The sequence below is a fragment of the Artibeus jamaicensis genome, unplaced genomic scaffold (genome assembly GCF_021234435.1).
Source record: "Artibeus jamaicensis isolate MK-2021 breed Jamaican fruit bat unplaced genomic scaffold, CSHL_Jam_final scaffold_369, whole genome shotgun sequence".
NCBI classification, from domain to species: Eukaryota; Metazoa; Chordata; class Mammalia; order Chiroptera; family Phyllostomidae; genus Artibeus; species Artibeus jamaicensis.
In genome coordinates, this window is record NW_026522042.1 from 44,564,522 (window position 1) to 44,582,041 (window position 17,520).

At 35.9% G+C, this 17,520-nt stretch overlaps 2 protein-coding genes across 3 annotated transcripts in view; one reads left to right on the plus strand and one right to left on the minus strand.

Moving 5' to 3' along the window:
• FCHO2 (FCH and mu domain containing endocytic adaptor 2) overlaps positions 1-17,520 on the plus strand; it is a 125,398-nt gene that overhangs the window by 69,209 nt on the left and 38,669 nt on the right. For both annotated transcript variants that reach the window (XM_053657232.1, XM_053657231.1), the window contains exons 9-13: positions 534-578; positions 2,213-2,285; positions 6,565-6,589; positions 16,700-16,757; positions 17,039-17,214. In XM_053657232.1, coding sequence (XP_053513207.1) covers positions 534-578; positions 2,213-2,285; positions 6,565-6,589; positions 16,700-16,757; positions 17,039-17,214 — 377 coding nt within the window. The remainder of the gene's footprint in view (positions 1-533; positions 579-2,212; positions 2,286-6,564; positions 6,590-16,699; positions 16,758-17,038; positions 17,215-17,520) is intronic.
• On the minus strand, positions 11,627-12,817 carry LOC119052066 (hsc70-interacting protein-like). The gene is given in 1 exon segment (XM_037149056.2): positions 11,627-12,817. A coding segment is annotated over 1 exon segment (1,167 nt). The 3' UTR covers positions 11,627-11,650.

The window sequence follows — 17,520 nt, forward strand, 5'->3', positions numbered from 1 at the left end:
GGGCTTTCTGTAAATTATGATCGTATTAATAAGCTAGTCTCCATTTTTAAAACTGTTAGGATTATTTTGATTTTTAAATTTATTGCTCATATTTTAATATTATCACATGGCACTGAAACACATTTCAGAACATTTCAAAAGATTCAGTTGACCCTTGAACAATATGGAGGTTGGTGGTGTTGACCCTCTCATGGTTGAAGATCTGTATATAGCTTTACTCCCCTGAAACTTGTCTGTTGGTATTCATCAGGAGATTGTTTCCCAGACCCCCAAGGATACCGAAATGTATATATGCGCAGGTCCCCCTGTACAAAGTGGTATAGATCAATGCATACAGTTGACCCTCACCCAACTGTGAATCAAAAACAGCAAAGGTATTTAGTGGGAAAAAATCCATGTAAGTGTGGACCTCACAGTTCAAATCCATGTTGTTTAAGGATCAGCTTTATTTTAATGGGGTTTGATTTGATTGTTTTCTACCAGCTTTTATTTTTAAACTAGCAGTTCATATATATACATATATATTTTTTTAGGCCTTATTGAATTTGAAGAATGTGATCCTGCTAGTGCAGTTGAAGGTAAGTTAACCAGCTGTGATGTGTGGCAATTAGCTAATGTCTTCTGTTCATTGAAAAAGTAGAGAGGGGCTGCTTTCCATTGGTGTCAGCATGTGTATGAAATGATGAAAAAATCTGAGTATTGTTTGAAGGCCTACAGAATCTCATCTTTGCTTACTAAATAAATGGTAGGTTAGCTGAAAAGATTATTATTGGTTAGAATATACATTTTGAAAGTTGAATGTAAGTGCACTTATTTTCAAATACACATTGACATTACTTTCCTCATTGACACTCAATGTCATAAATGCGAAGCTCATTACTGCATAATATATAGTGCTTGTCCTATAGTAGATAATGTTTCAGTAATTAATGAGGTTATGCATTAATGTTGATATTACCATCATTCAGATGGGCGATGCTTTGACTTGAGGAAGGGTCCACACTCTACTTAAGTTCATGTTTTTCACAGTATGAAACCCAAGAGATGGCTGCTATTTTCATAATATTTTATATATCTTACTTTGTGAGCAACTAGATTTAATTTGAAAGCCAAGTTCTGATTTTTCTAAGACCTGTGTAAGAATTTAGAGAAATGGTTTGCTCTTGTGTGCAAGGTTATTATTGGAGTAGTCAGGAGCTCTGGGGCCTACGCTTCTTATAGTTACTAGCTCTTTGAGAGCAATAATGATTTAAATTCTCTGTACTTCAGCTTTTGTTATTATAAAATGTTGATAGTAAATAATACTCAAAATAAAACTGTATTTGATTTTTAAAATATTATAATGTGCTGTATTAATGTATGGTTTAGGGAGTTTGTTTTGCTTGAATACAAGGACATTATTCTGAGACACCTGAATTATAATCCTGGCTTACAGTGTTTACTAGTTATATACCACTGATTTTAAAAAAGGAGAACAAAAGTACCCTTGAATTTCTTCTTCTATAAGATGAGAAGTCAGCTTAGGTATGCTCTAGTTCTCATAGAGTAAGCAGGTAAGCTTTAAGTGCTGAATTCCATCAATAATTTAATAGCATGACTGACCTTTAGACCTTAATTTGTCATGCAAGAAGAGTAGAAAGAACTGCCCTATTGGGCATAGCAAAAATTATATTTGTTCATTTATGGTAGGATCCATAAATGAACATTGCTTATATTAGATATAACATGAATGCCATATTATAAGTTTTCCATGTTATTACTGTTAGTGGATCTGTTGTGTCTTTTTATTTAAAACAACATATTTCTCCTTTGTGACCCTCCAAAAAGGAAACATGATTTGACTTGTATTCATAATAAAATCTAATATAGTGAATAGCGTACTTTCTTGGAAGTTTTAAGATATCTGCAAATGCTTATTTTGCCTGATGTGACTTAGGGAATACTTAGAAAAGAAAAAAGAATTTCATCAATTGAGTGAATGTTCTAAAACCTTTGGGTGAATAATGCGCTGTGTTACATTAATTTAAGTCTAAACAGACTATAACTCTGATTTAAATATTAGGATTTAGCAATAAATATTTATTTCTTTCATTCAAATTTAGTAGCAACAGTTAATGAGTAAATTGTGTGTCAAGGTATAAGATGTATTTGTAAATTTAATAAATATATCAGGAACAGTTGTGCTTCTGTAACAATACACATTTATTTTAAGGTGTAAAACCAAGAAAAAGAAAGACATTTGGTTTGCCAGGAATAATTAAAAAGGAAAAGGATGCAGAGTCTGTGTAAGTATATTAAATATTGTTAAAGTCCTTTCTGTTGTTGTAAGTAATTAAAATACTGTTTTGAATTTGAAAAAGGAAAGTTTCTTTTGAAAATAACTCAAATTATATATGTCTGAGGGCTGAAAAATACAAACTTTCCTAAATACATTTGCCAGCTTCTCTGGCTTTACTTAAAAGTATTCACTTATTTTAAAATTTTAAGATGAAAGCTTTAGTGTCTTAAAGTGGAAACTTTTAAGATACTCTGTAAGATAATATGCATATTTTAAAATGTTAAAAACATGGGAAAACTAAAAATTTTTCTAAGTCTTGATGTGCAAGAAAAACCCACAGTCAACAATTGGATGAAAGTCCTTCTAGGCAACTCTAACCATGCAGGGACATAGTGTTTATGTTATAGGCTACTCGACTTACAGTGGGGTTACCTCCTGATAAACCTGTCATAACAGAAAATACAGGAAGTCGAAAATGCTTTTAGTACAGCTACCAAACATCACGACTTAGCCTTAAATGTGCTCAGAATACAGTATCCAGAGACACTAGCAACATAGTACAGATGTTCCCTGACTTAACGGTGGTTCAACTTACAGTTTTTCCATTTTACAATGATGTGACGGTGGTAGTCATTCAGTAGAAATTTGACTCTGAATTTTGAATTTTTATCCTTTTGCCAGCTAGAGATGTGCAGTATAACATTCTGTCGTGATGTCAGGCTGTGGCAGCCAGCTGCAGCTCCCAGTTAGTCCTTAGATCATGAGATTAAATAACTGGTACTCAATAGTGTACAGTGATGCCAGTGTTTTTTAGATATATTGTTTTGTGTTTCTGCATCCTATCATGTCTACAAAAATGCCCATCTGTGTCTCCTGCCTCTGGTGAGAAGAAGAAGGTAAATACTCTTGAGATGAAACTCAAGATAATTTCCCAATCGAAAGCTAATGTGAGTGTCTGAGCACATTTAAAGTAGGCTAGGTTAAGTAAGCTACTGCATTCAGTAGCCTATTGTATTAAATGCATTTTCATCTTACATTATTTTCAACTTACAATGGATTTATTGGGACACAACCCCATCATGAATCAAGGAGTATCTGTACACTATAGGGTATCAGTCAAAGAGTATCAAGTTGGACTATCTGTATGCCTAAGTGGAAAATGTTAAATGTGGGAGGGAAAAAAGCAATAACATGTTTGAACATTTATACTAGCCATCATTTTTAGATGGAGGATGGAGTGTACATTTGATTTACCTTTTTCGAAAATAGGAAAGTAGTATGCAAAGAATATATAATTTATCATGAAAGAATTTCAACTAGTATTAGGTAAGTGAGGTTTTGCTAGCTTGACTACATATTAGAACTACCTGGGAAATTAAAATAAACACATCTATGCCATATCCTATCTCAGACCAATTCATATTCTTGGGCAAGAGGCCCCAGCATAATTTCTGTTTTGTTTTGTTTAAAGCAGCCTGTGTGATTGTAAAATACATCTGGTGTTAACAGTCATTGAGCTGTTTGTCCAGAGACAAACTGGAATTAAGAATTTTTTCTTTTCATAATTACTCTACCCATTTGGATCGAAGAGACACTAAGTAAATGTCTTAAAGTGATTCATTGACCGGGCTGAAAATTTGTTCAAAATCTGTACTTCTCTAACATAATCAAAACTCTCATGAGATTTAATATTTTGGTGAGTACTTATTTGTACTCTCTTGTATTTGCACAAGAGAACAATTTGTGCTTTGGGTGTTTTTGCCTGCTACTTAGTTATATAGTCTTATCTGAGTTTCTCAGAATTTCTACCATTCTAAATGTCTGTTTCCTCCCCTCTCCCAAGTGGTGTATTTGGTTAACAAATTAAGACCAGTTGCAAAGTGATTTATATCTATAGTTACCATCTATTCTGCAAATATCTTTTTTGAGCATCTATGAAGTATTTTGCTAAGGGGAATGGAACCTCATTTCTTTTTATAACATTGGAAATACATTTGGAAATCTAAACAGTTGATTTGTAAGTAAGTTTTTAATGCACCAGTTCATCTGTTAGTGACTATATTATAAAAAGAAATGGCTGTAAATGAAATATTTTTATAATATATATTTTTCACAGCAGTTCATTCATTATATAAAAAGATTTATAATATTTATATATATGTATTTTCAAATAATTTTTCATGATGAGTAATTTCCCAATGTGATCATTAGGCCATTTGGATATTGGAATATTTTTACTAATGGGAATGCTAGGGCAGAAAATTATTCTTAAACCACTTCACCGTGATTTCCTTCTTTCAGCACTTCCTGGCAGGAAAAAAAAAAATGTTAGAATTTACTTTGCTTAAAATGCCTAAGGCTCTCGACAAACTTCCTCTCATAGCCTGAAGGCTTTTGAAATGCTAGCAGCTGTAGAAGAGGTGTCCTGCTTAGAGTATGCTCTTCTGGGGGCTTTATCTGCAGGTCTCATAGAGCCCACTGTGTGAAGGCAAACAGACAAGTATTTCAACGCAAAGACTCAAGAGTTCTGGCTTAAAGCCAGAGAATAAACTGGAACTTTTACACTTGCTTTTATTTTTAAACTGTATCTTTTTAAAAAGGTAGAAAGTAGAAATGTTCTAACATCTTAATTGATTTGATTCTGTAGAATGAGTGAATTTATTATTACAGTACCTTTTCTGGTAGAACATTTTCTCGGAGTACCGTGTTTTGCCACATATAATGTGCTTCCGTGGATAATGTGCCCCCCATGTTTTTGTGCACATTATACACAGGATTATTATGCCCATGGTATGTAATCACTATACCCAGGTATAAGGAGCATCCTTACTTTTCCCTCAAAAATTTAATGCAAAAAAAGTGTGCATTACACACAGCAAAATGTTGTACATAGGTTTTTATTATCTACCAATAATAAGGAAGCTCTTTCAAAAGTATGATTTTAAGTAAATAGAAAGATATATGGGATTTGCATTTACCTTGACCTTTTGGTGATTCAGTTGGATTAAAAGCAGTGCAGTCATCTCACTCTTTTTTCATTTCTTCAGTCTATTCCATTCTATTTTCCTATAACAAAATTCTTCAATTTGTAGACTCTCCTGGTTTGTGTTTTAGTCTTTGGGTAGATGGAGATTACTTGTCTATCCTAGATATTAATTTAGTGCTTTTTATTGTTAATTGGCTCTTAGGGTGAGTATAAAGCCTATATTTTCAGTCTGTTAAAGTGCCACATTTTCACATAATGTGCATTATCAGCCTCAAGCTAAAGATTATGTAACTAGTCCAAATGCCTTTTAAATATGCACTCTAAGTTTTTGTAAATTTGTTTTAAAATGTATACATAGAAATTATTCTAACCTTATTTTTTGTGGTTTCAGGGTCTTTAATTTCACATTTTTAGGTCTTTATTTGGTTTATTGAGAAGGTTGGTTATTATGGTTTAGTTTTACAATTAAAATAAGTTTTTACTAATTTACATTATATCCAGTCATATTTACCAGTTAAATGATAAAATACCAGTTCTGAACTACATATTACATTAGACTAGAAAACTATTCCAAATGGAAGTCTAAGTACTCATTTAACAAATTTGGAGGAAAGTGGGCCTGATTTTGCCCTGATCTGTGTGGCTTGGTTGGAATTCGTCTTGCAAAGCGAAAAAGGTCTGTGGTTCACTTCCCAGTTAGGGCAAAAAGCCTGGTTTGTAGGTTCAGTCTCCAGTCAGGTTGCATCCATGTTTGTTTCCCTCTCTTTCTCCTTCCTTTCGCTCCTCTCTGAAAATAAGTAAATAAAATCTTTTTTTAAAAGGTGGTTTTGATTTTTATATAGACTAGCTTATAGAAAGTAGTACACTTTAAACTTCAGTTTTGAAAGTATAGACATTTTTAAAAGTTTTGGAAATTTCTGTAGAAATGTTATTTACCAAGCCAGGCTTTCTTCTCTGAAGGAAACTTTTTTACACTTTGTCTCCTTGAAGAATTAAAGGTCACTAGACATCCTTGTAAGACTAACAGCTTCCTTGATAAGATTCATGTGTGCATTCATGGGAATACTTTAAAAAATACTTGTATTTTATTCGGTCATGTATTATGGGTACAGGAATGCTTTCTTTTGAATTTTAAAATTATTTGGCATATTTTAATCTTTATGAGATGATTTCTCTGAGTATTTTTATAGAGTTTAAATAAAAGTTATGCTTATATACCAAGGTGAATATTTTCAATAAAGTATTATTATCAGACAGTTGTAATAGTTGGCTATTTCTAATACTTTGTTTGTTTTAATAGGGAATGCCCTGATGCAGATTCACTTGTAAGTAGATTTTACTTGGATATAAACAGTTTAAATTAGCCATTTTAATTAGGAAATACCCAACATATTTGGGTTCAGTTGTTTACACATTTTTCCAAGAAAAATACTAATCATGTTATTGTAACTTCATTATTAAAATTATATTACAGATGCACTTCTGGCTTTATACGCCAGTGCTTTCCTGTTAAATAGAAAGTGTTTCTAACTGTCTTTGGCAAGTGGACATTTAACTTTTAAAATTGAGGGAGTGGTGCCACAGCATATTGCTCTTTCTTGGGAAGTATGCCAGATCTCAAATCTGCATACTCTATTGTGAAATGTGGTGCTCTTACTAATTTAGTCTGAGGTCTATTAAAAATAGTACTTTATCTGTTCCCGTATTTATTTAAGAGATTGTCGTTTTAGAAAAAATAACCATTGTTAGTACTTTTCTGTGCTTTTTATTTTGTTTTAAAGAAAATTTGTTTTTATTCCTTCTTTAAATATATTTCTTTGTATATAATTAAAGAAGATATCAAACAGAGCTCTCTGTGGTTACAGCAGAAGAGCAGATTTACCAGGTGGTGTAAGTAGTGCACACATTTTCAGGTTGCTCCTAAACACTGGTCATGTTGCTGAGTGCAGTAGTGAGGCTCTTCATCTCCTCTCCTTACTGGTTTTGCTGACATACTTATTGTTTCTTTTGGTTCCAAAACAGTTTCATCTTTTACAGCATAATGGTAGTACCAAAAAAAAAAAGAACTAGGTATTTTATGAAACGTTGTGTTTTGTATTAAGATAAAATTAGTACTTTGTTTCGTGTTTCAGCTTCAAAATAAGAAAACTATGGTTTGTTAATAAATTTATAGTGAAAATAATGAAATAGTCTCCTAATGAGCTCTGGGAATCATCAGAGTGTTTTTAGAATTAAAACATTTATGTTACCACTTGCCTGTTTTGATATACTTAGTTTATTAATTAATGAAAAAGCCAGCAGATGTGTTTGCCATTTACTTTAACAGTCATGCATTTATTTTATTTTCGAATTAACTATGTATAGCATTTGTTTGATGATTGCAACACTGCATGAAGTCCATTAGTACTTCATGTTTTATTTTATATATACTCTCTAAATAAAACATTTCTTTTTTTTCCAGTTTAAAACCATAGTTTATTTTTAATGTAGCTAGAAATATTCAGTAACTATATATTTTTAAGCAGAAAAAAACTCCTTCACTTTTCCATCTTACAGCATTATTAGCACAAGAAAAGAACATTTTCTTTATAAATGATACTTTATATGAAAATGAAAACATTTTTTAATTTGTGGAACTTAAAAGTCTAAAAGCACAGAACACATTTTCAGAAGACCAATTTTACTTTTACCCATTTATGGTAGTATTTGCAATGTTAAAATGTACTTAGGTAATGTATAGTTAAGTAAATAAAATCAAACAAGGAATTCAAAAGTAGCTGGTCTTGAGTTACTCGTAGTGTACATTAGAAGTTACAGGAGAGAACACATTAACGAAAGAACACTGGCAAGCTCAAACGTTAGGTTATATGCTGAATATTTTTGAAGGTTTAAAAATCATGCTCAATTAGCATACAGTTTTCTCACTTATGTAACATGCATTTCTATCTGCTTGTGTACAGCAAAGGGTCAGAATCTGAAAATCAACTTATGACTTCAGATATGTGCTATTTCAAAAATGTGTTCCATAAAATTTACTTCACTGCTCCTAGCACTGATTCTTCAAATAAGCAAGTACAGAGGGCCTCATCTCTTAAACTGCTTTCAGGTAGAAATCTCGAAATTCCTGGTACAGTGCCAGGACTTAGTCTTATAGAACATAGGAATTTAATACACAACAGAAAATGGGTCATTTTCTTTATGCTAGAGAGGGAAGGAGGGGTGGAAATATGGTTGCAGTATTTAAGAGCTGAAAAGAACAATGAGTCTTTCACAATACCAACACCACTACAATGAAGAACCACCATAGATCTCATCAGTTTTATAATCATGCTCTATCAAAAAGTTAGGTTCCCCTCCATGTATCTCAATTAACTCAAACCTTGTACTCTCTCCAAATACAAACTCTCTTTGTATTTCCTTTTTTTTTAGATTTTATTGATTGATTGATTGATTGATTATGCCATTGCAGTTGTTCTATTCCCCCCCTTCATTCCCCTCCACCCTACCTCCCCGTCCCCATTACCCCCCCTTTAGTTTATGACCATGTGTCTCAAGTCCTTTAGATTCTATATTTCCCATACTATTCTTGCCCCCCATCTATTTTCTATCTACTGTCTATGCTACTTATTTTCTGTACCTTCTCCCCCCTTCTCCTCCTCCCACTCCCCTGTTGCTAACCCTCCATGAGATCTTCATTTCTATGGTTCTGCTCCTGATCTAGCTGTCCTTTTAGGCTTTTGTTTTAGGTGTGGTTATTAATAACTGTGAGTTTGCTGTCTTTTCACTGTTCATATTTTTTATCTTCTTTTTCTTAGGTAAGTCCCTTTAACATTTCATATAATAAGGGCTTGGTGATGATGAACTCCTTGAATTTGATCTTATCTGAGAAGCATTTTATCTGTCCTTCCATTCTAAATGAAAGTTTTGCTGGTTGTAGGTCTTTAGATTTCATGACTAGGAATACCTCTTTCCAGCCCCTTCTTGCCTGTAAGGTCTCTTTTGAGAAATCTGCTGACAGTCTGATGGGGACTCCTTTGTAGGTGACTGTCCCCTTAGCTCTTGCTGCTTCTAGAATTCTCTCCTTCATTTTAATCTTGGCTAATGTAATGATGATGTGCCTTGGTGTGTTTCTTCCTGGGTCCACCTTCTTTGGGACTCTCTGAGCTTCCTGGATTTCCTGGAAGTCTATTTCCTTTGCCAGATTGGGGAAATTCTCCTTTATTATTTGTTCAAATAAGTTTTCCACTGGTGGCTGTGCCTTTCCCCCTTCTGGTACCCCTATAATTCGGATGTTGGAGCGTTTAAAGATGTCCTGGAGGTTCCTAAGCCTCTCCTCATTTCTTTGAATTCTTGTTTCTTGACTCTTTTCTGTTTGGCCATTATTTGCTTTCTTCTGGTCCACTCCATTGATTTGCGTCCCAGTATCCTTTTCATTGCTATTGGTGTGCTGTGCAATTCCATTCATTTCAATTAGTTTCGCCTTCATATATTTGTCTAATTTGTGGCTATAATCAACCAGTTCTGTGAGGATCGTGATGACCAGTGTTTTAAACTGTGCATCTGAGAGTTTTGCTATTTCTTCATCACTTAGATCTATGGGCTCTGGGGCTTTGAGATATTCTTGCGACATTTTTGGTCTGTTCTGGCCCTTTAAGTGTGAGAAGCGGCGCCTTGGACTCCCAAGTCGCTGGGTTGTGATGCTGTATGTGGGGGCGTGGTCAGAGCGGGGAAATGGCCGCACCCTCTGCTGTTTCGAGCCGCTGGGTGACGAGCAGAGCCTCAGGTGGTTCACCAGGGCTGGGCCACTCAGAGTCACTGGGTTATGACACTGTATGTGGAGGTGGGGTCAGAGCAGGGAAATGGCGGCGCCCTCCACTGCCGCTTGCCGCGGGACCTGCTGGGTCCCGGTCCAATCGCCCACTCCCTCGCCTGTCCACCCGCGCACAAATGCGCGACCACAGTCAACCCGCAGCCCTGCTCCCTCGCTGTTTCCCCACGGTCGGTCGCTCACTCAGTCACTTGCTCGGTCTCTCACTAGGTCCAACCCTGCACCTGGGTTCCGAGCACCTGAGTCCGTCTGACCGAGTTTTCCTGTGCTACCCTGCTCTGCCAGCTGCTGGTTTCGCCCCTCTTACCGGTCAGGCTGAAGAATTTGTTGTTATAAGACTTCTGAAAAGTTCAATTTTCTGTGTTCTGGATGTGTTTTCTGTTGCTAATATTCAGTTGTCTCTAAACTTGGTTGTGTGAGAAGGCACAGTGTCTCCACCTATGCCTCCATCTTGGCGGAAGTCTCCTGTATTCCCTAAATAGACAACTAAACATCAGAGGAAATTACTCCTTTCAACATCTTTTGATATGGTAAAATTTCCCTGGAAGTAGAAATCTAATATTTAAATATGAAATTTCTTAGCCAAGTAGAAAACTACAGCTGTTATGTGTATTACCCTACATAGTCATTATATGCATTATATATTAAGTTAAACCCAGCATTAAATATGCTTGCACAATTATACTGTGAATGATAGCAGTGATGATGCCAGTGAAATAGGACTATCTTCTGGTCAAAGAGTAAGGGCGGAAAACATAAAAACAAGTAGAAAGCTGACAAATAGTTGAGTATTTTCTGACCAGAAAAAGCAATTTTAAACATAGAAGTGTAAAAAGAAAAGTATTTCCTTATTTCCCCTTTGTGGAAATAATACAAAACATTTATTATTTATTTTATGTATCAGACAACATAGCTAAGTAGTACAACTCTACTGCAGCATTGTAAAAGTCATCCCTTCAGCACAGTGTAAGATGCATCTTAAATGCATCTCCACAGTTTAAATGCATCTGCACAAGGGTACGTGTTATTTAAAATGTAGTAAGGTTGCTGCTGCCCTACCAGGTACTTCCAGTCCCTACCCAGGTCCTACTGCAATACTGGTGGTCCCAGTAGTTTTATTGAAATAAATCATTTTTAAAAAAATAAAGCATTTAAAAAGAGAAACCAAAATGCCTCAGTAACTATAATATTCAACTCAAACTACCTATCTAAGTGTTACATTTACCTCCCACTAATAAATCTTTATTTCACTCAAACTGGGCAATAAATCTTTCATACTGAAGTATCTTTTGCCCAATTAATTCAAAGGAAAACACCAAAATGATTAGTAAAGAAAAGTGTAGTGTTTAACACACCCTTTTAATTTGTTTTTAAATATTTTTAAGATTTAAAAGTGTTTAAACTTTATAATTCCCAGTAGGAAAACATTATCTGAAAGAATACCGTAATGGCAAATCACTGTCACATGTTACAGCTGCATGTGGGGCAGAGGGGTAGGGATTCTCTTCAACACACCCCAGCTTTCTTCACGAGAAGGTCAGAGGTGCACTGGTTTGTATTATTGCGACATCCATTGAGTGATCCAAGTTCCTTTTCCTTCAGCAAGGGCTTTATCTGTCAGAAGGGTATTACGCTTGACTCCAAATTTGGCTGACAATTTACTGATTAGATTCATAACCTTTGGGTTGCTCTGATATTTTGACATATTTGCCGGGTTCTGAGCCACATCCTGGAAGGCCACCATAACTTCTGGATCCTGCATGGATGCAGGAAACTCTGGATCACTGAGAATTTCATTGAGCCCAGGCATTCCTGCCATTCCAGGCATTCCTCCAGGGAAATTACCAGGCATTCCCCCAGGAAAGCCACCTGGAAAAGAGCCATACTGAGCTCCTGATTGTCATCTGGCTTCTTCTTCCCTCTGGGCTCTCTCGTGTTCTTCCCTAGCCTTCTTAACCCTTTCCATTCTTTCTTTGATCTCTCACTCTTCAGGTTTCCGCTCATACTTTCTCCGTTGTTCTACAATTTTCTGGGCCCTTGGTTGAACTTCTTTCAGCATTGCACTAGCATCTTTATCGTAATCCAATTTACATGCAAGGACAAGATCATGGGCTGCTTCTCCCCAGTGGCCCAGAAGCCTCTGTGCTTTCCCTCGCCATTTATAAGGCTGAGCTGCATCAGGGTTTATTTCAATAGCTCTGTCACAATCTCTGATGGCAGCATTTGGCTTCTGTAATTTGATGAAGACACTGGGTCTCTTAGCATGCAGAATGGCCAAGCGAGGATTCAGCTTGATGGCATCTGTGAACAAGTCAATGGCTTTCTGTAGCTCACCATCATTTAGGGCATCAATGGCAGCCACTTTTTTCTCATTTGCCTGATCCATCATCTCCTCGGTTATCTCTACATTTTCATCCCCCATTTCCTGAGGGGCATCAGTGTCTGCTTCAATCACACCCTCATTGTCAATTTCTAGATCACTTTCCTCACTTGACAGTTCGTCTGTCTTTATGTCTTCCTCCTCCACCTTCTTACTATCTACTTTTTCTTCCTTATTTTCTTCTGATTTGGCTTTATGAGTAGCAGGTGGTATTTTACCTCCCATGCTCTCCACCCACTCCCTCAGGAAGCGCATTTCCTCAGTATGCAGAATGCTGGGATCCTGCCTACACATTTTCATGAAGACCCGAAGCTGCCGAAGCTCACTCACTTTGCGGGGATCCATTCTGGGAAGTGGCAGGGCGCAGCACATGAGACTAAGATTGCTAATTTGGCGTGACCATGTAGAAGGGGGCGGCTGCCATGAGGCAGAACAAACTAGAACCTCTAAATAAAACATTTCTAATGCTCTCAGCTCATTTGATACTATTCTATAATGACAAGTATGAACCAATTTTTAACTTCAGTCAGTATGTATCTGGAATTAGAAAAGGGCTTCTAAAAAATTCTTATGCCATGTAAGAAATGATTAATAAATTTATGCAGAAATAAAAAACTTATAAAATTAGAAAAATATCCCATAAAAGATTTGACTAACTAAAGATGAATTGGCAGAGAGTGTTTACAAGACATGTGACAAGGGGCTAATTACCTTCTATCATAAAGTTTTTACACAAATCAGTATAAAAGGTAAGCAGACACCCTGTAGGAAAAGAACAATTAAAAACAGGCACTTTTCATAAAAAGAAACAAAAATAGTATCTAAACATAAGAAATGTTCAAAATAGTCTCATTCTGATGCAAATTAGAATGAAAATCCTGTGTTCCAAAAGTAGAAATACTCTCCCATAATTACAAGGGCAAACTTAGGGAACTGTATTTCTTGGAAGTCGCTCCATATCAGACCATAAAAATGTTTTTCTTTTCTAATAGCTCTATACTACTGTATTTTTTGTATATATCATAGTTTATTTAACTATACTTGGATATTTAGGTACTTTCCCATAATTTTGAGTTACTGATAATCTTCAGTGAATAATTTTGTTGTGTACATATTTTTAAATTGTTGAGGGTGTATTTGGGGGGTAAATTCCTTGAAGTGGAATTCCAGGGTGGAAGAGGTAAACACATACATATTTTTTTAGAGATTGTTAAATTTCTCTCTGGAGGGATTGTACTGCAGTAAGTCCTCAGTCTTATTGATAGGTTCTGTGACTTCAAGTGAAACTTTGTATAACTAAACCATTTTTACCATAAGCTAGCTAATTGATATAAACAAGAATTAGGTTCCTGTGGCATCTAGTCAATGTTATATATATAACAAAACTAACTTATTCAAGGACCTGTGGTATTTTGTATTTACACCAGCAAAGTGTAAGAGTACATTTCCCCACAGCTTTGCCCACATAGGGTATTTTCAAGCTTTTGAATTTTTGCCAGTCTCAGGAGTAAAAGTAGTGTTTTAGTGTAGTTTTAACTTTCTAGGTAGTTTTTATTTCTACTTTTTGTGTTTTTAAAAAATATTTTATTTATTCTTTTAGAGAGGGGGGAAGGGAGGGTGAAAGAAAAGGAAAGAAACATCAGTGTGTGGTTGCCTCTCATGCACCCCCTACTGGGGACCTGGCCTGCAACCTGGGCATTTGCCCTGACTGGGAATCGAACTGGCAATCCTTTACTTCACAGTCCAGTGCTCAATCTTCTGAGGCACACCAGCCAGGGCTGTTTTTTGTGTTTTTGTATATATCTTATTTATTTCCATTTACTTAAGCTGTCTTCTGATATCATCACCTCTTTTCTACAGACACACAAAGTCTTGTGCTTTTTTTTTTAAGTATATTTTATTGGTTATTTTATTACAGTTGTCCCAATATTTCCTCCTTTGCCCCCCTCCACCTGGTACCTTCCCTCCAGCAATCCCCCCCCAGTTCATGTCCATGGGTCATGCATATGAGTTCTTTAGCTTCTCCATTTCCTTTACTGTTCTTAACATCTCCCTATTTTGTACCTACCAATTATGCTTCTTAATCCCTGTATCTTTTCTCCTATTGTCCCCCTTCCCCCTCCCCACTGGTAACCCCATGTGATTTCTTTTTTTAAAATCATCTTTGTATAGGAAGAACTGCATATTTATTTATAGGTTGTATTATTTGTGTGATCTTCATTTCTGTGATTCTGTTCTAGTTGTTTGTTTTTGTTTTTTTAGATTCAGTTGTTGATAGTTATGAGTTTGTTGTCATTTTAATGTTCATAGTTTTGATGGACTAACATTTCATATAACAATGGCTTGGTGATGATGAACTCCTTTAGCTTTGCCTTATCTGGGAAGCACTTTATCTGCCCTTCCATTCTAAATGATAACTTAGATGAATAGAGTAATCTAGATTATAGTTCCTTGCTTTTCATCACTTTGAATACTTTTTGCCAGTCCCTTCTAGACTGCAGAGTTTCTTTTGAGAAATCAGCTGATAGTCTTATGGGAACTCCCTTTTTAGGAAACTCCTTTTCTCTTGCTGCTTTTGAGATTCTCTCTATCTTTAACCTTTGGACTTTTAATTATGATGTGTCTTGGTGTGTTCCTCTTTGGATCCAACTTGCTTGGTACTCTCTCTGCTTCCTGGACTTTTATGTCTATTACCTTCACCAAATCAGGGATGCTTTCTTTCATTATTTTTTCAAGTAAGTTTTCAGTTTCTTGCTTTTCCTCTTGTTATTCTGGTATCCCTATGATTTGGGTATTGGCACTTTTGGAGATGTCCTAGAGTCTTTCTATTCTCTCCTCATTTTTTTGAAATCTTGTTTTTTCATTCTGTTCTGGTCGATTGTTTATTTCTTCCCCATGTTCCAAATAGTTGATTTGAACTCTGGCTTTCTTCTCTTCATCATTAGTTTCCTGTGGATTTTTCTTTATTTCTCTTAGTGTAGCCTTCATTTCTTCCCTTATGCTTTCGCCATATTCAGTGAGTTCTTTGAGCATCCTTATCACCAGTGTTTTGAATTCTGCGCCTGATAGGTTGGCTACCTCCATTTTGCTTAGTTCTTTTTCTGGGGTTTTGTTCTTTCATTTAGGCCATATTTGTCTCCTCAATTTGGCAGCCTCCCTGTATTTGTTTCTGTGTATTAAGTAGAGCCGCTTTGACTTCCTATCTTAGTGTACCTGTTAAGTTGTATGGGGTGAACCTTAGGTATTTGCCGGGGCAGGGCAACCTGCTTCACTGCTTTGTGGCTCTGTATGTGGGGGAAGGGTTGGAGAGGGAACAATGATGCTGAGACTTGCTCAGCTCCCACCCCGTTTCCAGTCATTTCACCACCACTCCCACCTTCCTGTATGTGACTGGCACCCTTCTAGCTGCCCCATTGGTGGTTCCCAGAGTGGGTGGGTTTGCATTCGTTTTAGGACCATGCAGGCCCTTTAAATGGCCTCTCCCAAGAAACCTGTAGTTTCTTCTGCCACCCTGATCCCCACTGGTTTTTACAGCCAGAAGTTATGAGGCTTTATTTTCCTGGCACTGGAAACCTGGACTGTGTAGTTTGGCCTGGGGCTGGGGTCACTTACTCTCAAGGCATCCCTCCCAATGTTATCTACCACACATGAATGTGGGACTAGTGGTTCTACTAGCCACCTTGCTGTTATTACGCCGCATCCTCTTCTCCCGGGCTCTCCCTCTCCAGCCCTCCTACCCATCTGGATGAATATGGCCTCTTTAAATCTTTGGTTGTCAGACTTTTATAGAGTTTGATTTTCTGGTAGTTTTGGGTGTTTTTTGTTTTGAGGTTATTTGTGATCCTTTTTGTGGTTGTGCAAGGAAGCAAAGTATGTCTGCATATGCCTCCATCTTGAACAGAAGTCTCATGCTTTTTTTTTTTAAACTGTAAAAATTTGATTGTCTACAGAACTGCTGGCATTTCACATGAACACCTATTCTGTACCTTTCAATGTTCCTTCTGTTTTATTTTGAAATGCTTTTCTATTACAAACTTCGGAAAAATGGAATGTGATTTGAAGCTAAGTAACTAAAAGATATAATTTCCCCACAGTGTTGAGATTGTGTTAACCTATTGACATTTGATAAATGATATAGCCCATCAGTAATAGTTAAGGTTTAATTATATTTTTGTAGGTTGGAACCATCATTACAGTAAAGTTTTCTTTTTCTTCTTCTTCCCATAGAACATTCCTGATGTAGATGAAGAAGGCTATAGTATAAAACCAGAAGCAAATCAGAATGATATCCTTTTATCATCTGAATATTCTTACGGATTGTGTTGTCATATAAGTAGACAGTTAAAATACTCTATTATTTTAAGGTTTTCAGGTTTTTTATTAATTATCATAAAATAATGCCATATCCTTTATTTGACATGTTTTTATTTTAAAAAGTTAGTAGTTATATTTCTGTTAAAAGTCTGTCTTATCTCTTGAAGGTTTTTGTTAACTTTTTATAAATGTGTGAAAAAATGGTTATGCATTAAGACAATTTAAAAACTAAATTTTTTAACTGATACTCACATACCAAAGAGAACCATTTCTACTCATCTAGTGATTCTGATTCTGAAGATGAAGAACCAAAGAAGTATCGGATAGAAATCAAACCTATGCATCCAAATAACTCACATCATACAATGGCTTCCTTGGATGAATTAAAAGTGTCTATAGGAAATATAACACTCTCTCCAGCAATATCTGTAAGTAAGAAAATGAGCAAGTTTGAACTTCTTACATAGAAGTCTTTTTTTTTTAACATCATTTTTTTTTAATTTAATTTATCTTTTTAGAAGGGAAGAGAAGGAGAGAAATATCAATGTATGGTTGCTTCTGGTGCATCCCCTGCTGGGAACTGGCCTGCAACCCAGGCATGTGCCCTGACGGGGAATCGAACTGCAATCTTTTTGTTCGCAGGCCCGTGCTCAATCCACTGAGCTACACCAGCCAGGGCACAGAAGTCTTTTAAAAATACCATGACTACTTGCATCTGCTTAATTTTCAGAATA